A 26,344-nucleotide genomic window follows, 5' to 3' on the forward strand; every position below is an offset into this window, starting at 1 on the left:
TAATTGTCTGGTGTTTACCATACTGGACATGCTGTGGAATGAGGGATCAAACTAAAGCCACTAGAGGCCTGAAGATCAACTAATACTAAAATACATTTTATTAGCAGCACAGAGGCAACATAAAGGGTACAACGGGGGAAAAGGCGAATATATGTGCTGTTAACTGTGCCTAAAATGTATAATTGCAAAAAATATATACGTTTGTATTGAACATTTATGGTGCAATAGATTTTGTGTGACAATAAATCATAAAAGGTGTTTATTTTGTTTTAAAATCTTATAAATGTATGAGGCGGCAAGGGGGTACTTTTACCCCACACTTGTTTTTTTTTAGTAATGTCTAAGTTAATACTTATTCAAAACTACCACTTTAGCAAAGTCTATACTATTTTCTTCTTATTTTGAAAAATAAAATAATTGATTTTTGTTCAATAAATATGTTTTCATTAAAATATGTTAATATAAAAAATATATTTCAAAGTACAGAAAGAAAATCGTTTTAAAAAGTAAAAATTCGGAAAGCACTGAAGGAGATCCCATAATAATTTAATATAGATTTACATTAGTAACAACAAATTCTATTTTATTATATGATATATTTTTAAATATGATGGTTTCCTTCTGAACATGCTGTTTTGATGGACACCCAACATAATATATGATATTTACCATCTGAATCTAACCATGTCATGTAGGGCTGCACGATTATGACAAAAATCATAATTGTCGATTATTCCCTTGGAATTGTAATTGCGATTATTAATTACAGTTATCAAAATTTACACTGAATGTTGTTTTGAATAGCTTTATATCATTGTTTAAAGCCACATTTCACATTTTAAATATTTTTTTTTAAATATAAAAAAATACAAATTAAAAAAATTAAAATAATGAGAAAAAAAACTTAAGACAACCTGTAGGAAAAATACACACTCTCTCTCACACACATACACACACACATCTTAAGCAAACAGAGTAATGTTAAAGCAGAATATTTAATTTTTTTTTTTGTAATTGTGCCTTTGAATGATCACATAATTGTGGCATCTGTAACTGTAATCACGATTACAATTTCCATTAATTGTACAGCCCTAATTTCATGTTAACAAATGGAAAAGTCAGACATATATTAATTATCATGTTAATTATTGTGCCTTTTAATTATCTTAAACAAAACTGACAAATCATTAAGAAGACATTTGTCTGAAAATATGTGCATTCATTTTAGCGATTCTCATTTACTACTTACATCTACAACATGAAAAACATCAAATAGTAGATCAAGTAAGCACAAAATCAACTTTGCACTGCTGCCCGCAATCGCATCAAGGATCAGACAAATTTGCATGTGCATCTTGAAAAGCAAAAGTTTTGGAAAGTGCTACGCCACGTTTTTGTTGAATATAGTGGTTTAAAGGAAAATAATATCAAAGGCACTTTTTACTCCAGGGCGCCTTTAGCCATTGTACCCTACTCTATTTTGATTTTATGCAATTTATAAAATATATGTTTACTTGTATAACATTATATAGAATGATACAGACTTTAAACAATAAATATAAAATACAAATAAACAATAAACTGATAGCAAGTATTATTAAGTATTATTACATGGCAACATGGAGTACTCGATTCTGATTGGTCAGTCACCACATTCCAAGGTATGTTATTCCCCAGTAACAACCAGTAAAAACTAAAAACACAGGCTCATCTGTGCTATTCTATTCGCTTGCTAAGAACATTTTTTCTTTGTGGAAGCTTTGCGTTTGGTTGGCTAATATAATATCAAAACTATATTAAATATTATATTTTAAAATATTAAAAAAATATATTCTGTGTAAAGTTATTTAATTATGTCTTTCTGATATCGCGGAATGTTCTCTTTTGTTTCATACAAACACAGCTGCTGCCATTTTGCAATGACTGTAATGGATTGTAAGATAACTAACAAACTGATAAAAGAGTTTCATCTTAAATAAATGCATTTTATCGCCATAATTATCCATGTGGTGAAATGCCACCTAGTTTGAACTTGCCACTTGCTAGCAACTAGCTACTTTCTTAAAGGAAGTTTTTACGTTCAAATATTTAAACTCAAATCAATATGTCATGTCTAACTGTTTAGTTTTGTGGCAAAATAAAGCCCTATTCTGTGATAACATCAGACTGGATGTACATTATCCCTTACTTAAAATGAAATATATAATTGTTACTAAATAAAAATGTACATTTCCATATACAGTGTTAAGTATTTAAAGCTAATCTGTGGGAAGTCTGTGCAGCTATTTGACATTGTATAAAGTCAAAACTAAGTAAAAATAATAGAAAAAATAGATAATAAATCTAAACATGACAATTGTGTATATAGAGAATTTAACAAACACATACACTTCTATATAAATATTCTATGAGGATCTCTGATTTAGGTGTCAGTCTGTTTACTGGACCTTATATTGTAAACTGTGATATGTTCGTGCCACATGTGTTAAAGTACACCAATATGCATCATAATCTTATCGTCTTAGACTTTGGTTTATGATTTAGTGCAATGATGTAAAATGGGTGAGGCCCAAAGATCATAACACATCCTAAATTACAAGAATAGTCTTGTGATAGTGATATCCACATTGTGTAATTATGCTGGGAAGTGAAATAACATTTAGAGCCTTCATGCCATAACGTTCACTGATTATTATAGGTATAACCACTGTTTAGTTATTCATTAATAGATCTAATAGCTTTCCATGACACCAACATGTTTTGTTCATTTATTGCTGTCAACAGTGCAGCCATCTCACTAATCAAAGGTTATAAAAAGTATGGGTCTGGTTAAAAATATGCACAAAACAAATGAACAAGCAAGCAAACAAACAAACATGCAGTATGCCAGGCTCAAAAAACTTGTTAGATCTAAGTGAACTGTGAACACATACATTATAGATGTTTTCTGATGTATAAAATAGACAGACCCTCACTAATATATATATATATATAGAGAGAGAGAGAGAGAGAGAGAGAGAGAGAGAGAGAGTGTAAACACGTTAAGCGACAGTAACGTCTTGTTTTAAATGAGAAACAATAAAATGCGTGATCATCCAGGTAGTGTTTTTAGGTAGTTCCTCGTCTAGCCAATAGAGGGAGACAAAGCAAAGCACATTCTAATCATAGACTGGAATTTACGTAATGTGACCCTGATTAGTTTTTCCATAATGGATGCAAGGAATCAAATTGATGATGACATATGCCTCCCTCATGATGCAAACAGCTTTAATAAGAAAACAGAGCATAGGTGTAATGGCATCATCATCATTATGAAGTAAAAATAACCCAGTCTGCTATCTATTTTTGTCATTGAGGATGCCCGACGAGGATTTAAGCTTTCATTAGTTTTTATTCAATGTGCAGAACGGGATAATAGGACAGTCTATGCAATGACCTAATCGTAGCCCTGTGATCTTGTTAACCGAGACTTGACATTGGGAGTTCATGAGGACAAACTCGTACAGTGTTTACGGTAGAGCAAGACAACTGTGGCAAGCCGTTTTAACATTCATTCCTTAATGAGTATTTTTATGATGTTTCCCAAATTTCAGTCCGTAGTATGGTTGAATATCGTAATATCACATCCACTTGCACTAACTGTTCATCCAGTGTACCTAAAGTGTAACGTAAAATCACACATAATCGATTCGTAGTAGTGATGGTGAAGTTCCGATCATTTTACTGACTCTGATCTTTGAGTCTCTTTTAGCAAAATGAACAAATCTTTTTTTAAAGTCATTTCGCTCACTTTAGCAAAATCAGCATCACGTAACAGCCCCATAAGATGAACGAACGACTCGAAAAACCCGAAGACTCGAAACAGGTGAACTAACTCCACTAAAGAACCTAACAGGATGTTGCGCATGCGCGACTGAACGAATCACTTCCCGAGACAATTCGTTCTTCCCGAGTCACGTTAAAGAACGACCCATGGACGCGCATCCTAGAGCCTGTGCTACACGAGCTTTTGTGCTTAAAAAGTACAAATTTTTATTTTATTATTATTTTTCGAAAACCCTATTATTTTTAGATAAGACCCTACTTCCTCAGCTGGGATCATTTAGAGCCCTTTGAAGCTGTATTTAAACTACATTTTGGAAGTTTAAAATCGGGGCACCAATGAGGTCCATTACATGGAGAAAAATCCTGAAATGTTTTCCTCAAAACCCATAATTTCTTTACGATTGAAGACAGAAAGACATGAACATCTTGGATGACAAGGGGGTGAGTAAATTATTTGTAAATTGTTGTTCTGGAAGTGGACTTCTCCTGTAAGTAAATGTTCCATGAAGCTATTTTGTAAATTTCCTACCATAAATATATCAAAATTTAATTTTTGATTAGTAATATGCATTGCTAAGAACTTCATTTGGACAACTTCAAAAAAGTTTTGATTTTTTTGCACCTCAAATCCAGATTTTCAAATAGTTGTATCTCGGCCAAATATTGTCCTATCCTTACAAACCATACATCAATGGAAAGCTTATTTATTCATTCAAGTTTTGCACAGATCTCAGTTTAAAAAATTGACGCTTATGACTGGTTTTGTTGTCCTGGGTCACAATAATAAGTAGCTATGGAAGCTAGGCCCCACCACCATAAAATTAAATAAAATAAAAGTTAAAAAATAAAATAAAAATAAAAAAGTCAATTGCAAACTTTCTGACTTTTTCTGATTTTTTTTTTTTTCAGAAGTGCAAAATTCTTACTTTTTTCCCCTCACAATTCTGAGTTTATCCACAAGTTTCCTATGCCCCATGAGGCCTTGCGTCAAAAGTGGGAGCGTCTTCCGGTTTGTAGTAAACAAGCGGGACGTGGCACTCATTCATTCAACAGTTGACAGTAGTGATGGGCAAATAAAGCCTTGTGAAGCACTTACATTTTCCTTTGACTGTTTTGGGAAAAGATTCACCACACATTCCACAGATCGACTCATGCTAGTGTGTTTGTATGTTGAATTTCTCTCTGATAAATTAATTTACCCATTAAATGCTAGCATGAATATCTATTTGATGTAATAGAAGAACAATGTACACATGAAGTGCATACAGTATAGCAAATATTTATTTTTCCTGAAATAATTTGTATTTTTCATATTACTTGTATAACTGGGTATTTAAATATATAAATATAAATTAATAAGTAATATCTATGGGTTCAACCCGACACACAAATTGAATCGTGCATTAGACTGGAGAGAAAGTGAGGCTTCGTTTGTCACTGGTTTTTGTGATTTCTACGTTAACAACACAAGCCTCAAATTGAGGCTTCATCTGGTACACCCCTTAACACAAAGCTCCAATGCCTCGATTCAAATATCACATCACTAGTAAACAGTCATTAAAGATTTAGCGATCCAAACTTGCTAACGATGTGAGAGCATAGCTTCGAACAACACATGTTGTCCCTGAGCACCGTAACGACATCTAACATAAAGGTTTGCAACTTTACAAAGTAAACAATGATCCGAAAAACACTTTGCCTCTCGCTAATTAGCACACAAAATACCATTGGTATTACTGCCGCCTCACCGGAAGCCATATCAACACTATAGAGAGATATAAAAATTCAAAAATCTTTTGAAGATATCGCTTAATATTTATTTTTACCATAGCAAATGTAAATTTCTGACTTAAGTAAAATTTTCATCTCAGTTTTTAGTTTTAATTTAAAATGAGACAAATCTGCTATCATTTTAATCTCCAATCTAGATAGTTTGCTAACACTAATGCTTTGCTAACTAGCAAAAGACACTAAACAGTTTTAAAGTCACGCAGATGCACAGTTGCGCAGAGGAACATTGTAACACTGCGTTACAATGTGCTCCGCTATTATTAAACTATGCTATTATATGACATTAGAGATGTAATTTACACTATTTACTTTCATGAGTTTTAATGAGAAACCACATGAAACAGGTGAATAAAGACTGACTATCAAGGTTTAACATTCGGAAATTATTATTTCAAGAAATGTAAAGCATTTTGGCTCGTTTATGTGACCGTGTTCTATGCAGTGTTGGGGAAAGTTACTTTTAAAAGTAATGCATTACAATTTGAAAAAGTAACTATTTATGTTACTTAGTTACTTTGTATGGAAAGTAATGTGTTACATTATTTTTGCATTACTTTTTAAATCTGGGCAGGGCTTGCTTCTTTGTATTTAATATAAAACAATTCTAATGTAAAAGCTCTTTTACACCAAAAGTGAAATGAATTCACCTCAGACTGAAAGAAAGGTATATGCATGCAGGAGATCACTCTTCAGCTATGAAAAAAATGAAGCACAAATGTTAGTTTATCTAAAGTAATTTTTGCTTATTAATATGGTTGATTTGCATCATCGAAGGTCAGCAGCAAAGACACTGGTTAATAAAATAGGATTAAATACATAAAGGATATTTAATTATTGCAGGGTTGCGTCATATTCTGAGTTTGCATTTCACTGTTTTTATTCATTTTGAGGAATACTGAATCTGTTTTTTGTGAGTGAGATGATTTAATGTATGTTCACATTTAGTCTAGAATACAGTAACTTCATGTTTACTCCCAATTTCCCGACAAGAGACGTGTCAATCAATAAATGGGGAAAAAGTAACTGCCGTTCAAAAGTAATGCATTACTTTACTAGTTACTTGAAAAAAGTAATATTATTACGTAACTCGCGTTACTTGTAATGCATTACTCCCAACACTGGTTCTATGCTGTGTGTGGAGGGAGGAGAGTGTCTCTCAAAGTCTGAATCTGTTTCTGTATCTATTTGCCCACATTGTTTTGAACTACACTGTAAAAAATAAAAAACACAATTTGTTGAGTCAGCTTAAAATAATTTGTTACCTTGCTGCCTTAAAATTTTAAGTTCAGTCAACTAAAATAAGTTTAGTCAACTTGAAATGTTAAGTTGTACTAAGTAACAACTTAGATATTTGTGTTTGCTAAACTTAACAGATGAAGTAACCCAGCTGCCTTAAAATGTTAAGTTGATTCAAATCAAATATCTAAGTTGTCACTTAGTATAATTTAACATTTCAAGTTGAATAAACTTTTTTTTGAGTTGACTGAACTTAAAATTTTAAGGCAGCCGGGTTACAAATTATTTTAAGTTGACTCAACAAATTGTTTTTTACAGTGTACACTGCATAGCTGTGCGATCAGGGCCAAGCATGGTTGCAATGTGTTCATTGTCAAACTCCAAAACTAGACCATTTTAATTCTTAAAAAAATGCCATTGTTTTATTTGAAAAAGTTAATCATTTTATTTTATTAACAAAATATTTAAGTTTGTCTTGTACATTTTTTTTATTAGATCAGATAACATTTTAAGCTGTCAGATGGTCATGTTACAACGTGCCTGTAAGTGACATGTTGTCACATTTCACTTCCATTCTTTTGACGTAAATAACGAAAAACGTATACACTAATTACGAAACAAAGGGACATATTTGTAACAGACAAGTGTGAAATGAGTGTGGAAAAAAATATACTCTGAACCCCACGTGGATTTACACAAACTGAGAAAGTCAAAAAGTGTTAGGTTGTGCCCCGCGCTCCCCTATTTCTACGGAATAATGTTCAAACGGCTTGCCATAAGTCAGCGGCCTCTAAATGCCCCTCATAGGGGTATGTCACAAAAGCACGCAAATAGGCAGCGGATGATGCTGGGTTCAAGCGAGTGCATTGATTTCTCCGAAGTCTGATGCATTCAGAGAGTGGTTGTTCTGCGCGAGATGCGAAGAGTAATGCCATATTCTGCCTTTATTCCTCTCGCCAGCTCCAGTTTGTACCTTTTTCCCAATTCAGTGGTGAAATCCACGGAATGTTCCATTAACAGGAACAGCTGAGGATCATGCCGCACCGAATATGGGAGAGATGTGCAGGATTACAAGGAGAAATGTCCGCGATTGAGATGCTCACAAATTAACAATCAGGTAACGGACGCGCCTGCGTCTTCGTGTTGTTGGCGTGGATTTCCGTGGGTTTTCACGCTCTTGAATGCGTCGCACAAAGGTATCGGCATGTTTTTATGCCTTGTCCCCCTAAAGCCTTGAGCCCCTCCTTGTTTTGTTGCTGTAATGCTGTAATGTTTACATTGGATTGGAAGTGCATGGATGGATGGGACGCGGGGTTTGCTTGTTTCGCGCTTGCCTCAGATGTGCGTGACCGTGTGCACGCGCAGCGCAGGTTACGCTAGAATCGGATTTATTTTTGTTATTTTCCCGGGAATTTAAATATTAGCACGGAGGTTACATTGCGGTGTTTTCTCTGCAGTGAAGCCAGTCGAGAGGCCCTTTGAAAATGCTGCAAAAATGATTCTGACCTATGCGCACTCAGACGAATTCAACTCAAAGATTATTGTAAAGAAAAACAAATGCTACACTTTCCTCTCGTAGTTCTCATACAGTCTGTTTCATAATGCATTTTTTTTTTCTAGAGCAGATAAAATCCATATTTTTTATAAAGATGTCAGTTCATGAACTTGAAAAGTGCATTGAATAAAGAAGATGTTACTTTGACCGCCCCTCAAGTAAAGACGCTTGTATGTGTTTCTGTCCGCCGGCTCGCCATTTGGCGCAAGGCTTATGTAACAGACTGGGCTGTGTCACACTGTCTCTGATGGAGAGGCGGATGAGAAACGCTAGAGAGAACACAGTTAGATGTTCCCCAACATGATGTTCTTTCCTGCTTTTCATTTAATACAACAACAACAATAATAATAGATTAAATTAGTTTTATTATTACACCATAATTTGAAACAATGCTTTGCAATGACACTTTATATCATTCACAAAAACAATTTAAACATTAAAACTTCTAAAACGTTCTAAACGTATTTCTGTTTCACCCTGATTACTCTACAATTCAGTTATATTGTAAAATAACATTTTAAAAGAAATGTTAACTTTGCAGTAAGATGATGAAAAAGTGACCTGGTACATTATTTGCAACACAATTTGCTTAAAATATAATAATGTAGTCATTTGCATGCTGCAGTGGTTTAGTAAAATACTCCAAACAATTCTGTAGAAACTAAATTCTGTTTTAACTCTTTCTTGATTCAATTTATAATCCAAACATGAACCTTTTTTATAGAAGAATATGGTAATTAGAAGTTCAGGAAGTGGAGAAAGGACTTCGACTTGCAATAACTGTTTGCTCATATTTATTTGATTTTTTGACATGCTGTTTGAACAGGTTTTAAATTACATTTACCTTGTAAATTGCATTGTTTTAAAGGAATTAGTTCATTAGATGCTGTCTTGCTGAATTATAACATACAGCATGACTGTGTTGTATCACCCTTGTTTAATAACTGCAACATATCCCTTATGACAAACAGCATCCCCTCTATCTGGGACTACCCATGCAACCTCAAAATGAATGTCAGTGGCATAATAAATCATCACCGATAACATGCTCTGCCTCTATGCTTATGTTTAATGCTTTGACTTGTGCACAGTACAAATCATCTGACTCTGTCTTTTCGATTGCAAAACACTTTTGAACTTTTAAAGTGTTTTCACACTTGGTTTGTTTTATACAGTCTAGCAATTTGCATGGATTTTGACATTTATTTGAATGCTGCAGAAGAGAGAAAGTAAACCACAGGGGGAAAAAAACTCCAGGCTTCACATTTGCATGAAAGTTACTAAATTATGACAGAAATATAATGTAATATTAATCTATGATGACTGAATTTACTAAAATTTGCCTATAAATGCACTGCCTTTTAAAAGTTTGGGATCAGTAAGATTTTTAATGTTTTTATAAGTCTTTTATGCTCATCAAAGATTTATTTATTTGATCAAAAATACTGAAAAAATATGAAATAATATTGCAATTTCAAATAACAGTTTCTGTTTTATTATACTTTAAAATCTAATTTATTTCTGTGATGCAAAGCTCAATTTTCATCGTTACTCTAGTTTACAGTGATCCTTCAGAAATCATTCTAATATGCTGATTTATTATAAATGTTTGAAACAGTGGTGCTGCTTAATATTTTTTTGTAACCTGTGATACTTTATTCAGGATTCTTTGATGAATAAAATGTTAAAAATAACAGCACTTAAACAGCATTTATTCAAAATAGAAATATTTTTTTTAACAATATAAGTTTACACTATCATTAATTTAGCACATCCTTGCTGAATAAAAGTATTTTTTTTTTCAAAGAAAAGTTACTGACGTCATTTAAAATAAAAACTTTAAACGGTAGTGAATATTGTTACAAAAGATTCCTATTTTAAATAGATGCTGTTCTTCTTAATTATTTATTCATCAAATAATCCTGAAAAAAAGTGCATTACAAGGTTAAAAAAGATATAGATGAATAAAAAAACAAGCAGCACAACTGTTTCCAACACTGATAATAAATTAGCATATTAGAATGATTTCTGAAGGATCATGTGACACTAAAGACTGAAGTAGTGATGCTGAAAATTCAGCTTTGCATCACAGGAATAAATTTTATTTTAAAGTATATTAAAATAGAAAAACACTAAAAGTGCAATATTTCACAATATTATTTTTTTCTGTATTTTTAATCAAATAAACAGCCTTGATGAGCAGAAAATGTCTTTAAAAAGCATGATAAATCTTACTGATCCCACTTTTGAATGGAAGTGTATCATCGTATTATGTTAATACATTCATTTTGTTCTTTTAAGCTATAGAAAACAAAAATATAATAATAAATATGATGCTTTTATCATTGAATTTGCACAAAATTGGCTCTAAATATGTATTTTTATATCATAGTTTTATTGCATTAATTTTATGATTTTAACTTACAGAAAATAAAACTGTATGCAATATTTGATGCCAAAAATCCATAAATCAAAATGTTTTATTAAAAAAGCAGCTACATGAACCTTTGGTCTGTGCTCTTTTTCCTTGTTAAACATGACTAAATTATTTGCATTAATAATCATTTTAAATAATATAACAGTAATTTTAAAGATTGATCTTTTTCTTGAAATTGTAAATGCACTGCAGCCAAAGTGAACCGAAACGAGTGTGAATGCAAGAACTAGCTCCCTTTTTGATTCATTTCACTTTTAAATCACTTAAAGGCGCCTGTGTTTGTTTTTAGTAAAGAGGAAGTGTGAAAACATCCTTAAAGTTGGGTTCAGGTTGAAGCGATTCGACAAAACATCAGCATCTAAAAACTGACTGGCTGTCTGTGTCTCTTGCGTGGTAGTTTTTAGAGGAAGAAGGCGTGACTACAGAGGCACACAAGCACCACAACAATATTGAACTGCACCCATGTCACAGATCAAGCCCAGTTTGAATGCATCGGACATAATAATAAAGGAAACAACAAGTGCACGCTATAACAAGTTTGTCGGAGATAAGTTAGGCAGCGGAGGAATATGCATTTTTTCTTTTTATGCTGAAGAACATCGCCTGCTCAACAACAACAAACTAGTGGACGTGAACTAGGAAACGGACGATACCCCTGTGTTAACCATGAGCGTCTGCTAGCTTTCCTGGACGATTTCTTTTGGATCCGTCTGTAAATTCGCCAAACGAGACATACTGCATCGTTTTAGTCGCCATAAAAGCAGCGGTTGGACGAGTCGGAAACTCGCACGCCATTGAAAACAAGTAAGCTCGGTTGGTGCGATCCATACTTTGCTTATTAGACACAAAGCTGACATTTTCCACCTAAAATAAAAATGCAAACACTCTTGTTTGCATTCACGCCGTGCAGACTATCTAAATGTGGCGTTCAAGCTAAACCATGTTTCTTTTGTCAGGGGTGCATCCCTGCATTTCCTGTTTGGGGCTTCATCTGCTCGGGCTATATGCTAGCGATAGCAGCTAAAGACTTGAAAAGTGCATGCGATTTGTTTAACCATTTTTATGTTATGTGCAACCTCCGTGTAGCATTGAGAACATGTTCAAAGAGGACGAGGGCAACTGCGGATGTTTGCATTCGTCTGTAAAACTTCGGCCTTTCGACTCTTTGTGCTATTGTTGATGTCCACTGCTGGGCCACAGTGACACTTTTAAGTGTTTTATTCATGGGAAATGTGCACAGGCTTTATTTGAAGTGCGAATGATGTTTAAATCATACCCACATGCCTTTTCGACTGGTTATTTTTGATAAAATGAGGCAAGCGAGGTTTGGTGGCGCTCCTTTGTTATTGCTTTGTCTGTGTGGGAGCACATGGCCCTCCACGCTTTTGTTGTTGAAGTTACAGCTCCCCCTCTTTGTGGCAAATCAGCCCAGTCTTTGCATTAAACACGGTTTACGCTTCCAGTTTGTAATATTTGTTGGTATTTGCTTTCTAATTTTACCCATGGCACTGTACATTTGAATGTCATGTGGAGCGCGACGAGAAGTTTATACATGCTCGTGTGAATTAATGCACACTCCACTGATTTCGTTAAGAGAAAAGTACATGCTTTTGAAATCTTTGTAAATATCTCTGGTTAATAACTCTGTTTTTGTCTTAAATGTAATGCACACTTACCTAAAAAGTCCCTCAGTTGTACTTAAAACATTACACATAATAAAGTATTATCACAAACCATAAATTAATAAGAGTTTGTTGAAGCAGTTATTAGCTTTGTTTTAATTCTATGACACTATTCTTGGTTTCAAATGGAAAATTACCTAATTCCACTAAAAGCAGTAATGGTCTTTTCACCTTTTTAAGCAATAATTCACCAGAAAATGTTTGTATACTGTTCATTTTTAGTCGTGTACAAAAGGGGAAATTTTGAAGAATGCAAATGCTTCTGTTTTCCTTTTGCCATACAACATATGTTTATAGTGACCACAGCTAACAAGCGCCTTCACTAAAGTCATTTTCACCAAAAAGTCATTTGACATGCTTTGCTTATGAAACAGGCTAGAACAAAAGGGTCTATGAACAAAATATACATGACATTTTTTTTTTTTTTCAGTGGAACACATGTTGATCACTGGCTGTCAAAGTCAGTTGCAGTTTTGCTTTTACAAATAATAATAATTGTGTGTGTGGTTGGGATTTGAATCAGGTTAGACAAAAAGTGTACCACAAGACTAATTTGCCTCATGTTTTGAAAGCCTGTGATCATCAATAATGCTAAATGATGTAAAGCTTATTTGAAGTACTATATGTAACCCTGCACCACAAAACCAGTCATAAGGGTACGTTTTGTGAAATTGAAATTTATAGCTGAATAAATAAGCTTTCCATTGAAGTATGGTTTGTTAGGACAATATTTGGCCTAGATACAACTTTTTGAAAATCTGAGGGTGCAACAAAAATCTAAATATTGAGAAAATCGCCTTTAAAGTTGTCCAAATTTAGTTCTTAGCAATGCACATTACTAATCAAAACTTAAGTTTTGAAATATTTATGGTAGGAATTTTACAAAATATCTTAATGGAACATGATCTTTACTAGGGCTAATATCCTAATGATACTTTTTAAAGCTCCATCACGTGCGTTCAAAGCAAGTAATACAGAGCCGTAAAGCACTGACAAGCTACGCTAAATCGCGCTCAAAATCGGGTCGATAGCTTGTCATTTTAACTGAATGCCATACATTGTATTGTTGGCTATTGCTGACATAAAAGAAAAAAATATACATTGTATTGTTGGCTACTTACAAAAGGCTGGTTTTGTGGTTCAGGGTCACATAATTAAATTTAAACATGGCACATGTAAAAGTTTTTAGTAAATAATATAAAACTTCAAAACTGTCAGAAGTCATGAGGACTGCTTTAATGGTGTTGTTTGAAGAGCTTAACAAACGTGGTTACTATGAACAGTCAGTATATAGGAAAAAGCAGTGAGAACAAAAAAAAAACAGCATACAGGTTTGAAATGACATGAGGGTGAGGGTTAATAATGACAGAACATTGGTTTCTGGTTGTGCTGGTCATATTAAAATAATCTAACATAAGTTGAAATGCGTTCTCCAAAGGCTTTTGCTGATTTTCTCTAAATATTCACAAAATCTATTTTTCTTGTGTCTCAAACAGAGTTCCGACAATCTGAGGCTGTTCGACACAAGTGCCTCTTGCACTACTGGTCCTCCCACCCCAGGCAGGTGTGACTCGTTCGTACGACGTCACAAATGCGACCATGGGAAGTAGCAGTGAGTAGGCGGCCATCAACAGCCCCCTTAAACCAGAGGAGGGTCGTCGGGGAGCCTTGCATCACCCCTCTGCACCTCAGGAGAAGGTGAGGTGGCCGTCGTCACTTTGAGTTAATAAAAAACATCTGCAGAGTGTCTCCTTACAATCTGTGTGCGTTCATGTCCTAGTCCTCCAGTACGACGTCAGTGGGGACAGCGAGATAGACCTGCTGTGCACACTTCCCTACATCAGGATGAGAACTTCCACCACCCTGTCTTCTCCCAGCATCAGCAGATTCCTTTAGATGAGTCCAGGCAATATAGCCACACCAGTGCACCTCCACGCATGCTGCATACTGCCACACAACCCCCCCAACAGAGCTCCATCATGGTGGATCTTCACGAACAGGTATTAGTTCAACAGACATTCATGTAGACAAGGGGTCTCAAACACACTTTTCCATCTAGGTGTTGTTCTCCATTTGAAACATTAATTTCCTGTTCCCTATATAGTGCAATATTTGATGTTCACTATGTTTAGTAAGTAGAGATGCACCGATTGCAATTTTTTGGCCGATTCCATTTTCTGTTTTTTTTGTAAGTGTGGCCTGTCGGTACTGTTTCTGAGAATGATAATTGATGGCATACACAAGCAAAACCTTTTTTTCAATGCAAAAAAAAACAAAAAAAAAAAAACAAATACATTTTTAAATAATAAATAAATATATATATTTTTATATATATATATATATATATATATATATATATATATATATAAAATAATTTTTTTTTTAGTTAGTTATTTTAATTTTTTCTTTAAATAATAAAATAAATAATTAGACATTACATTTCCCCCAATCTGGACTAAGTTCCAGATGTTTTCTCACTTAAACAACCCAAAATAACTGGTAAATGCTAGAAATAACAATTAACTGAAACTGAGTTGCTATATACAACAAAACAGCTGTTATTTCCCACTTTGTTTACAAATGGTCATTTTTTTCCCCCCTAACCTTAATAAATGTCATCTTTCATATCAGATTTTTACATTGTTTTAATTAAATCAGTTTATTAATATTAAGAAACTGTAGAGTTGTTATTCAAATGAAATCAGTATCAACAAACTCTTTCCACTGCAGGAAATACAGAAGCTGCATCTGAAGTGGCATTAAATGTATTTACACAGACTGTTTGATGAAGCTAAGGTGATATAAATACATTTACACCGCAAAATTGCAAATGTATAAAAAATGTCATAAGATTAATGTTTTAAATATTTTTTTAAATATTTTTTTAAATATACAAATAAGAAATGTTGGAGAAAATGCAATGATATGAAACCAAACCACCAGTAGGTGGCGGAAAATGACTTTTAATAAGTGAGTCATTTTGTCATTCATTCAACTGATTCCTTTAAACGGCTGATTCATTTGGAAACAAGGCAAGTGACTGTCTCTATAATTGGAACTTTGATTGGAACCATAAATAAGTAAATATTGTGTCTAAGAAGCGAGTTATTTTAACTTATACTGCTGTATTCATCTATAACTTTCTATAAGTGCTGTTGCACACATTTGTTTTGATTTCTGCACCAGTCTCTCTCACACACTCGTGAACCTCATCTGGCACGCTAAAAATACATTATCAGTCACCATGAGTGTGACATCAAAATGGACCGGCTTGAAATCGGCAGACTGACCGGACGGTTACCGGTCTGGGCCGATCATGTGGAAAATAGACTAATTCCAATCCCTGGCCGGTCGATTGGTGCATCTCTATTAGTAAGGGTAGACGTTTTTCCTGAGAAAACAATTAGCACCGCCATAACGAATTCTAACTTCCGATTGGATGCTCTTTTGTTCCAGTCTCCATAGGAACCCAATAGGAAGTTCAAATAGCGCCCATCTGTTTTTAATGTAGCTAACGTCGGCAGCTTTGTGTCATCTACACACACATTAAACTTTGAGGAGTAAGGTACTAACAAATGATGGTCATTGCAACATTGCAAAGTGATGGTGCTGTGGAGCCATGTGCTTTTTAAAAACATTTTAATTGGCTTAAGCTCGGAATATACGCTAATTTAAATAGAAGCACTGGAGACCGGAAAAGCAAAGCATCCTACCGGTTAAGAGTCAGGCGTGACTTCCGTGTTCAGGAAAAACGTCTATACAAAAAATCTTTTGACAGTTTTCTTGTACTGTTTCTTAGGCTACAATTGTGCATTTATATTTTCTGTTCAGGCCTTGAATGAGTATAAAAATAAATACATTTGTAAAAAAAAAAAAAAAAAAAAAAAAAAAAAAAAAAAAAAAAAAAATATATATATATATATATATATATAAATGTATAAATATATCAGTAACCCTTCACAATAAGGTTCATTAGTTAACATTTGTTAACTATTTTAGTTAACATGAACTAAGAAGGAACAATACTTCTACATCATTTATTAATCTTATTTCATGGTAATTTTAAAATTTACTGAGGCATTAATAAAATCAAAAGTTGTGCTTGTTAATATTAGTTAATGCACTGTGAACTAACATGAACGAACAATGAACGACTGCACTTTCATTAGCTAACATTAACAAAGATTAATAAACACTGCTATAAATATATTGTTCATTCATATTTTCATATTAGTTAATACATTAACTAATGGAACCTTTTTGTAAATGACCATATATTATTGTAAATGTATAAAACTATAAAATAACATTTTTGACAATTTTATTGGCCATTTATATTTGCATTTCTGTCCTGTAATGTAGAAAAATAAATGTACAAAGTATAAGAAAAATCCGTGTAAATATGCATAAAAACTATACAATAAATTGTATTAGATTTTTAATTGTTGCTTAGGCTACTATTGGGCGTTTGTTTTTGTTGATTATAAAATAAATATTTTTATAAAAAGTATAAAAAATGTAAACATATAAAAACTATCAAATCAAACAGATTTTTGTTATTACTTAGGCTACAACTGGGCTTATGTTTGTGTTTCAGGTCTTTAATAAATATAAAAATAAATTAAGAAAAAGTGTGAAAAATTCTATTTGTATAAAAACTATAAAATCACACATTTTAGAATTTTTTTTTTTTTAATTGTTACTTAGGTTACAGCGGGGCTTTTATATTTGTGTTTCAAGCCATTAATAAGGATAAAAATAAGAAAAAGATAAATAAATGTCTTTAATAAACATAAAAATTAATTAAGAAAAAGTATGGAAAAAATCTATTTAATTGTGTAAAAACTATAAAATCAAACTCTTTTTTGTTATTTAGGCTACAATTGGCCTTATATGTTTGTGTTTCTGGTCTTAATATATAAATATAAATAAAAAAAAAATAACTGAAGAAAAAGTATTAAAAAAAATGTATTAAGGAAAACATATTTATGTATTAAAAATTTATTAAATTGCATAAAAACTATAAAATTAAACTTTTTTTTTGTTACTACAGCTGGGCTTTTATATTTGTGTTTCAGGCCTTTAATAAATATAAAAATAAATACATTTACGAAGATCAATTTAAATGTATAAAAAATATTACTAAAAATATATCAATTTCAACTTTTTAGACAGACTTTTAGTTGTAGCTTGGGCTACAATTGGGCAATTTGCATTTGAGACCTTTTAATAAATATAAAAATAAATGCATTTAGAAAAGGTATTAAAAATACTAAAGAGAACTATAGGGACTGGAGCCTAAACCAAAATGCAGAACATGAAAGTTAATTCAGACTAGCATTTAGACATTAATTGTAGATTTTGTAGAGCTGTCAGAAGTTGATGATATGTGTAGACTCAGACTGCTGTGATTATAAATGTCAGAGGTAGTGGTTGTTGTTGTTGTTTTTTAACAAATAACCTAAACTTTTTGTGTTGTCCTTCAAGATGCATCAAGGATCAGTTCCAATATCTTACACAGTTACCACGGTGACGACCCATGGCTTTCCCATCCACACCGGGCAACCTATCCCAGCCTGCAATGCTCAGCAGCTCCCAGCATGCTCGGTAATGTTCAGCGGACAGCTCTCTCTGCTCTGCTGCCTTCCTCCTCCAGTGAGTTTGAAAAGGAAGAGCTGGAATGTCAGTGAAGTTTGTGTAGAGCACACCTAACATGTCCCATCGCTCCAGCTTTACTTTAGCTGATGTATGTGTGTCCCAGGCAGCCATTATGCCCACCTGTCCTCTTAGCCAAAGATACTCTTTTATGAGTGTTGTTCTGTATGTCCCCCTCATGCTTACACATTAGGCATTGGTAAACAGCTACATTCCACTTTTTGATTTTCATTTTGGCTTTTCCTGTGTCTCTAGAATGCGTAATGACCTTTTTATGATGCAACTTTCAAGGGGCACTGTGCAACCCCCGTAGTTTTTGTTTGTATTGCCACTGCAAATGTCTGGGGTGTTTTATCTTTGACATGGATAGCAAAGGTGCTAATTTTACCATCTGCTCAAGTCATTGCATTTGTGTCAACATCCACCTGTTTTTTTTCTATGTGGCCACAGTGATGTGCAGTTGAAAGTGTTTTAAATTATGCAGGGCATATAATTGTATTTTTTGGTCTCTTTTGCCTTATACATGCTTATTAAAAATTATATAAAAATACATTACAAAATTTTATTCCTATTATATATAAAAAAAAAAAGCAATAAAAGAGAAATGTTTATTCATTTTTTTTTTTTTTTTTTTTTTTTTTTTTTGGTTTTTTCCATCCTTAACCCTAATGCTTTTGAAATCATTGAGTGGATTGCGAAATAGTGCAGAATAGTGAAAACATTAGATATGCTTTACTCCAGAGTATGTTAGTTTGTTGCTTTCTCAGTATTAACAGTCATTTTTTCAAGTCATTGCCCATATTCACTTTCTTTTTGAGTTTCTGTATGGTGTTAGTGACACTTTGTTGTTTGCTGTTTCTCTTTGTGTCTGTCTGCAGCTCATTCAGGCCTGCACCATGCAGCACCTGCCTGTGTCCTATCAGGCGTTTCCACCATTGATCTCTAGTGAGCATTTTATCCTGCACCCCAGTCCACCAGTGCCGCCCCACCAGCCTCCTCATCTGCCTCCACTCAACCAGTTTGTCCCTATACAGCCCCAGCACCCGCGCATGGTGAGTGCAGGTCACATCATTTATGAATGCTGCAAAATGAAAAATATGACTTTCATATGATTTTTAAAAAAGTTTGTTGACAGCATGGGTTGAAGTCATCTTTATATGTGTAGTTTTATGTCAGGCTAGCTGTAAACTTAGTGATACAATTATTTGTATTGGAAATTCAGCACAAAAACGTTTAAGCAGTCATAGTGCTGTTTTTTCATATGTGTATATAAAAAACTATATGTAGTTAACAATTTGTTTAGCTGGAAATTCAACATAAACATTTATGTAGTAGTAGTAGTGCTGTCCTTTTATATAATAGAACATTTAATGTCATTAGAGTTTCACTCTTGATTATTTATACACTACCAGTCAAAAGTTTTTAAGATTTTTAATGTTTTTTTTTAAGTCTCTTCTGCTCAACAAGCCTACATTTATTTGATCCAAAATACAGCAAAAACAGTACAATTTTGAAACATTTTTACTATTTAAAAGAACTGTTTTCTATTTGAAGATATTTTAGAATGTAATTTATTCCTGTGATTTCAAACCTACATTTTTAGCATCATTACTCCAGTTTTCAGTGTCACATGATCCTTCAGAAATTATTCTAATATGCTGATTTGCTGTTCAAGAAACATTAAACACATTGAGAGCATTTTTTTCAGGATTCTTTTAATAGAAAGAGCCAAAGATCAGCATTTATCTGAAATAATAAAGCTTTCGCAATATTATACACTATACTATTCAAAAGCTTGCAGTCAGTATAATTTATTTATTTATTTTTTTGAGGGGAAAAAAAGGTTAGAAATGAATTCTTTTATTTAGCAGGGATGCTTTAAATTGTTCAAAAGTGATTCTAAACACATTTATAATGTTACAAAAGATTTCTGTTCCAGATAAATGCTGTTCTTCTGAACTTTGTAACTAATCAAAGAAACCTGAAAAAAATAAAAGAAATAGCCGTTTTCAACATAATAATAATATAATAATAATAATAATTATTATTATATTTTTTGAGCAGCAAATCAGAGTATTAGAATGATTTCTAAAGGATCGTGTGACTGGAGTAATGATCCTGAAAATTTAGCTTTGAAATCACAGGAATAAATTATATTTTAAAATATATTCAAATAGAAAACAGTTAGTAAAATAGTAAAAATGTGACTGTTTTTGATGCATTTTGGATCAAAAGCAGGTTTGGTGAGCAGAAGAGACTTCTTTAAAAACATTAAAAGTCTTACTGTTCAAAAACTTTTGACTGGTAGTGTACTTAGATGCAAAGTCATTTTGTCATTATGTAATACTTTAGTGTGACTGTATAAGCCGTGTTTAAAGGTTCAGAATGCTGAAAAACAAAAAAGAATTTGCTAGCCAGCACTGCACGACTTGCAATTTATTAATCCCAGTGTTGAGTGTAGTGTGCTACAGTAATATGTGTAATGTGATTACTGTTCAGTCAGTGTAATTAGTAAAGCGATTCCATTACAATCTAGAGAAAATAATAAGTCATGAGTAAGATTAATCCCCACAACTGATTATACTCTTAACAAATAATTTAAAAAGTAGTGTTGAATACTGGTGCAACAAAATGAATCCTTTTAAAGTAGCACATGATTTTACGGCACTAAAAGTCATGATCGTATGTTAGAGGAATGACTTTTATATTTGTGTGTTTAGCCTCTGCAGAGGGTGGAGAATGAAGTGGATCTGCGAGGAGACCAGCATCCGTTAGGAACATTCTCTTATCCTCCAGCCCACCATCCACCAGCAATGACCCCCTCCGTCCCCCTCCAGTACCTGCCCCAGGAACCCCTCCATCAAGAGCTACCCTACGGAGTGGTGAGATGTCTTTGCTTTCGAATGTCAACAAAGCATAGAATCAAGTCAAATATATTGAGTATTGTGACATCCCTAGTGATTACTATTGTGAATGACCTCAAGTTGACCAATACAATATGGCGGACAGCTTACGTATAGTGGCCCATAGAAACAGTTGCTAATGAGGCATCCACTTATATATATATATGGCATCCGCCATCTAAATAATAGGGCATCTCTATACAACATCTACATATCTATGGTTATATCTGCATGAATGGTCATGCGACATGCGTTTTCAGTTGTGTCGTGTAGACTGAGATTGTTTCTGACATGCAGTGAAAATGCCAGTGTAGACAAGGATTTTTTTTAATAAAAAAAAAAATAAAAACAAAAACACACTAGTTTAAACGTAGCCTAAAACGTCTTTTAGTGTTTTGTTTAGCTTTGTGTTTACAATTGAACCGTTTGACAGTTGAACTGACCATTGACATTTAGAGAAGCATGGGATTTTTGATTGTGCTACAGAAAGACTGTAAGTTTAACCAGTTGACTAAAATGAAGTTTACTAAGTCAGAAACATATATTGAAATAGTGAATAGGTTAAAAGAAAAAATGTACTTAATGCATGTTTCTGTTTTTATTGTGGATGGTTAAATGGTAGAATTAACCATCTGGAATTAACCTACTTTGCCTTTCTATTGATGTCATTTAAAATGCACTGTCTATTGGATAATATGTCTTAATTTTTACATTTTTTTATAAATTGGCCTGGTTTTGGTTTTGTTTTCCTGTTGACATGCTCTCTACAGTCCTCATACATTATATGTATGCATATTTGCATTGCTTTGACCGGTTTCTGTAAATCCCGCCTGCTCACATGCAACGATTGGTTGATTATGTGCAATGCCTGTACGCTATTGGTCAAACCACTTCTCAGTCATTACCTTCAGCAAGTATGAAAACAATAGGAAAACAAAGCCAAAACCCAGACATTTAGGGGAATTAGAAATCCCAGCAAGGACGTGTCCGGGAAAAGGAGGACATACGGTCACCCTATTGGATAATATTAATGGCCAAAAAGCCTCAGTTTTACTCTTGGCTTATTTCTAGTCCACTTTGCATAGTAAACAGAAATACGGGAGTGTATTTTGGACACGTCATCTTTAGTCTCAGGTTGCTCCAGGGGGTTTGTCCTTGTAGTAGAAATCCTGCCAAAATAGCTTTGGATGAGATTTGCTTAAATGAATAACAATAATTCAAAAGGTACTCATATGTTGTCGTCTGTTTCCTCAGCCATATCCGCACATGCTGCCGAGGCGTATAACTGGACAGAGGTACCGATTACAGCAGCCTCTGCCTCCCCCGCCCCCTCCACCGCCCTACTACCCCGGCTTCTTACCATACTTCCTGTGAGAGTCTCTTCTACTTTATAATACAAATCAAACAAAATTTGATGTCTAAATGATTTGCATTCTAATAACGGACATGGAAAGTTTAATTTTTATAAACATTTGTGTTTGTTACCTGTGAAACAGCTCAATGCTTCCTGTGCCTCCAACTGCTGTGGGTCCTGCTATTAGTCTGGACTTGGATGTAGATGATGTTGAGATGGAGAACTATGAGGTAAATAGAGAATCCTTCCACTGTGGGTAATGGAGTTGCCACACTGTTTATATAACCTGTCTTGTCAAAATTAAGCCTTTGTTGGTTTTCACATAACGTCTGTTCCAAGACCTCCCTCATTGTCTGCTATCTTAGCTGGCTAAATTTTAAAAAGGATGTTTATACACCCATCGAGCAACTAAAAGTCATTTGTTTTCAATAAGAGTGACTCTGTGGGCATGTGCAGTGATGCAACGAAATTGAGAAAAGGTTAACTTTATAGAATTAGCGAGCTACCTTATAGAATTTAAAGCTCATTTTGGAACAAAGATGATGTGGTTATCTTGTTACGGTTTGGGCGAGGAGTTTTGAACACCTGTGATTTTTCTCTCAGGCGTTATTAAACCTTGCTGAGAGACTCGGAGAAGCGAAACCTCGCGGACTAACGAAAGCTGATATAGAGCAACTTCCGTCCTACAGGTTCAATTTAGAAAACCACCAATCTGAACAAACTCTGTAAGTGTTCTCTGTGCCTTTGGTTATATAATCTTGAAGGTTTGATTGTGACTTGGTAATGTTCCATTGGTTTTCATTTTGTTACAGGTGTGTTGTATGCTTTAGTGATTTTGAGTCAAGGCAGCTACTTCGAGTATTACCCTGCAACCACGAATTTCATGCAAAATGTGTGGACAAGTGGTTAAAGGTAAGAATAAAGTTTTAAATGCACAAAATCTGCAATAACTGACCCTGTAAATATTCGTGTTCAACACTAATATTTACAGGTTTATCGTATAATTACAGATTATCGCTTAAAAGTATGAGATCAGTGAGATTTTTAATAATTTTACAGTGATGTCTCTTATGCTCATCAGTGATGCATTTATTTGATCAAAAGTAGAGGATAAAACAATAATACTGTGAAATATTACTACAACTTTAAACAACTGTTTTTTACTTAAATACACTATCAGTCAAAAGGTTTTGTTTAATGTTTTTTTTTAAAGAAGTACATTCTGCTCACCAAGTCTGATCCAAAATTCAGCAAAACCGTACAATTGTGAAATATTTTTACTTTTTAAAATAACTTTTTTCTGTTGGGATATATTTTAAAATGTAATTTATTTCTGTTCAAAGCTAAATTTTTAGCATCATTACTCCAGTCGTCAGTGTCACATGATCCTTCAGAAATCATTCTAATATGCTGTTTAAGAAATGTTTATTATTATCATTATTATTATCAATATTTAAAACAGTCAAGTCATTTTTTTCAGGATTCTTGAATGAATAGAAAGATTCAAAGATCATCATTTATCTGAAATAAAAAGCTTTTGTAACATTATACTCTGTACCATTCGAAATAAGTCAGTATTATTTATTTATTTTTGGGGAAAGAAATTATAGAAATTAAAACTTATTTTGCAGAGATGCTTTAAATCATCAAAAGTGATGATACTGACATAATGTTATGAAATATTTCTATTTCAGATAAATACTGTTCTTTTGAACTTTTTATTCATCAAAGAAACCTAAAAAAATTCTACTCGGCTGTTTTCAAAATAATAAAAAAAAAAAATTTGAGCAGCAAATCAGAATATTAGAATGATTTCTGAAGGATCATGTGACTGGAGTAATGATGCAAAAATTTCAGCTTTGAAATCACAGGAATAAATTACATTTTAAAACATATTTAAATAGAAATCAGTTATTTTAAATAGTAAAAATATTTCAAAAAATATTTTTTTTTTGCTGTACTTTGAATCAAACGCAGACTTGGTGAGCAGAAGAGACTTCTTTAAAAAAACATTAAAAATCTTACTGTTCAAAAACTTTTAACTGGTGAATTTTAAAAAGCTGAATTTTCATCCAGTCTTCAGTATCACATAAACCTTCAGAAATCATTCTAATATGCTGATTTGCTGCATCAAGAAATGTTTCTTATTGTCAGTGTTGAGATTATTTGTTTGAGGATTCTTTGATAAAGAGAAAGTTTAAAAGAAAATATTACATTGAAAAGTTTTCACTGTCACTTTTGATCAATTTGATGCATCCTTGCGGAATAAAAGTATTAATTTCTTCTTTCTATAATTGAATATCTACTCACTTAATATGTAATATTTATTAAATATGTATTTAATTCATCCTAAATTTACTGAAAATAAGACTTGGATAGCCGATGTATAGAACTTGTAAAAATGAATTCATAACCTGTCTTGCAGACCAATCGCACCTGTCCAATCTGTCGAGCCGACGCGTCTGAAGTTCACCGCGATGTGGAATGAGTTCAGGTTTTTGTCCTTCACTGGAAAACAGCACAAATCCTTGAGTGTGTTCTGTGAGTGGGGACACCTGATCTCCAGCCAAACGCAAATCTACCCCCCCAACCCGCTCCCAACCCCACCTCTACAATAAGCAATCTCGGAATTTGTACGGAACCTGTTTGACCTCTGCTGTGCGTCATTGTGTGAGTTTCATGAAAGCTACTGCCGCCTTTAGCCACTTCCGAGTTCTGGAATCGTGACCGGGTTTGAGTTTTTTTTTCGGTTGGTTCTTTTCATCTTTCTTTTTCATTACCCTGCCCTTGTTTCGCAGATTCCAAAGATAACCTGTAATACGTGTTGTGTTGGCATATTCGTTTACACAATTGAATATTCTCTAGTCGTTCGATCACAGATAATGAAAATCGTGCTTTAGCGTCGTTAGAGACTGCGGGAGTGGGCCTGGATGACGGTGGTCTTTGGCTTTACTGTGCAATCAGACGAGTCGCGGCCGCTCCGCCGGTGAACGGCCATCATAGATGCATGTCTGTATAAGTGACGGGCTGAGGGACTTGTTAATAATCTATGTTTTGCAATAATGTATTGATCATTTGAATATCTTAATCCCGATTCTCTTTTATCTGCGAATGCTGTTGTGAAGGTGTGACTTTCAGTGGTTCAGAGTTCCAAGGCCTGAGGTTTAAGAGGGAAACGTAGACAAAGGACAGAGGTGAAACTCCCGCTGGGCTTTCACCACTGAGGAAGCTGTGGCGTTTACGCTTTTGCTGTTTGCTGGCAAGGCCAATCGGACTGGCCCATGAGAACGCAGGGATGAGGACAGCACACTGCCTCTGCCAGCTCCCACCTGGCTGCACTGCACAACCCCCATCGATTCTGGACCGGCCCGGCCCTCTTCATCCCGCTCCCTCACACTCAGCTGTGCAACTCTTTCTCGGCTAGATCCAGGAGAACATCTCACGGGCCTCGCGCGGACTGTTCTTTTAGACTAGCAATATTCGAATTGACGAGATCCACCGCATTTCAGCCACAAGAGGAACGTCGGACGGCCTCCGTCCTGCCATTCTCGACGGAGGCCCGAGGAGCTCGCATTCGCCTGTCCGGAATGACTTTTTGGGAAAGGGTGGAACACTTTGCGGAAAGCAATACGTGCAATGAGTGTGTGACGTGAACGCAACGTTCGACCTGATTTTGGAGGACTAGGCTTTTTTTCGTTTTCCTCATTCGTGAGCCAAATAATCAATATACTCTACAAGATTTTAGCTCTCTGCCTTCTCAAGACCTTGACAAGCACAAACCTGTTACTAATCTTCAGACATCCTCTGTCAGTTCCTCTTTTAAAACTATACGTTTTTTTTAAGTGGTGTTATTTATTTCTTCTTTCGAGAGAGTTTTTGAAGGATTCGGTCGGAATGCTAAAACTT

At 34.1% G+C, this 26,344-nt stretch overlaps 1 protein-coding gene across 4 annotated transcripts; it reads left to right on the forward strand.

Annotated features, from left to right (window-relative positions):
• Positions 1–7,659: 7,659 nt before the first annotated feature.
• rnf44 (ring finger protein 44) lies at positions 7,660–25,624 on the forward strand. 4 transcript variants are annotated; one of them, XM_051127778.1, is made up of 11 exons: positions 7,660–8,048; positions 14,023–14,224; positions 14,307–14,526; positions 18,014–18,181; positions 19,060–19,233; positions 20,902–21,063; positions 22,339–22,454; positions 22,581–22,668; positions 23,042–23,163; positions 23,251–23,350; positions 24,864–25,624. In XM_051127778.1, exons 2-11 carry the CDS (start codon positions 14,118–14,120, stop codon positions 24,924–24,926), a joined length of 1,320 nt encoding a protein of 439 aa, XP_050983735.1. In that variant the 5' UTR covers positions 7,660–8,048; positions 14,023–14,117; the 3' UTR covers positions 24,927–25,624. The 4 variants fall into 4 exon arrangements, with proteins under 4 accessions (XP_050983735.1, XP_050983734.1, XP_050983733.1 ...); XM_051127777.1 differs by having other exon boundaries at positions 7,660–7,969; XM_051127776.1 differs by lacking the exon at positions 7,660–8,048 and adding an exon at positions 11,245–11,648.
• The last annotated feature ends 720 nt before the right edge of the window (positions 25,625–26,344 follow it).

This window comes from Labeo rohita, chromosome 14, assembly GCF_022985175.1.
Source record: "Labeo rohita strain BAU-BD-2019 chromosome 14, IGBB_LRoh.1.0, whole genome shotgun sequence".
Lineage (NCBI taxonomy): Eukaryota > Metazoa > Chordata > Actinopteri > Cypriniformes > Cyprinidae > Labeo > Labeo rohita.

Excerpts from the sequence above, each read along its gene's own strand:
- rnf44 (XM_051127778.1), top strand. The coding sequence starts at position 14,118 with ATGCGACCATGGGAAGTAGCAGTGAGTAGGCGGCCATCAACAGCCCCC. Across the intron at positions 14,527-18,013 it reads TGGTGGATCTTCACGAACAG|ATGCATCAAGGATCAGTTCC; the intron begins GTATTAGTTCAA and ends TTGTCCTTCAAG. Across the intron at positions 23,351-24,863 it reads GTGTGGACAAGTGGTTAAAG|ACCAATCGCACCTGTCCAAT; the intron begins GTAAGAATAAAG and ends CCTGTCTTGCAG.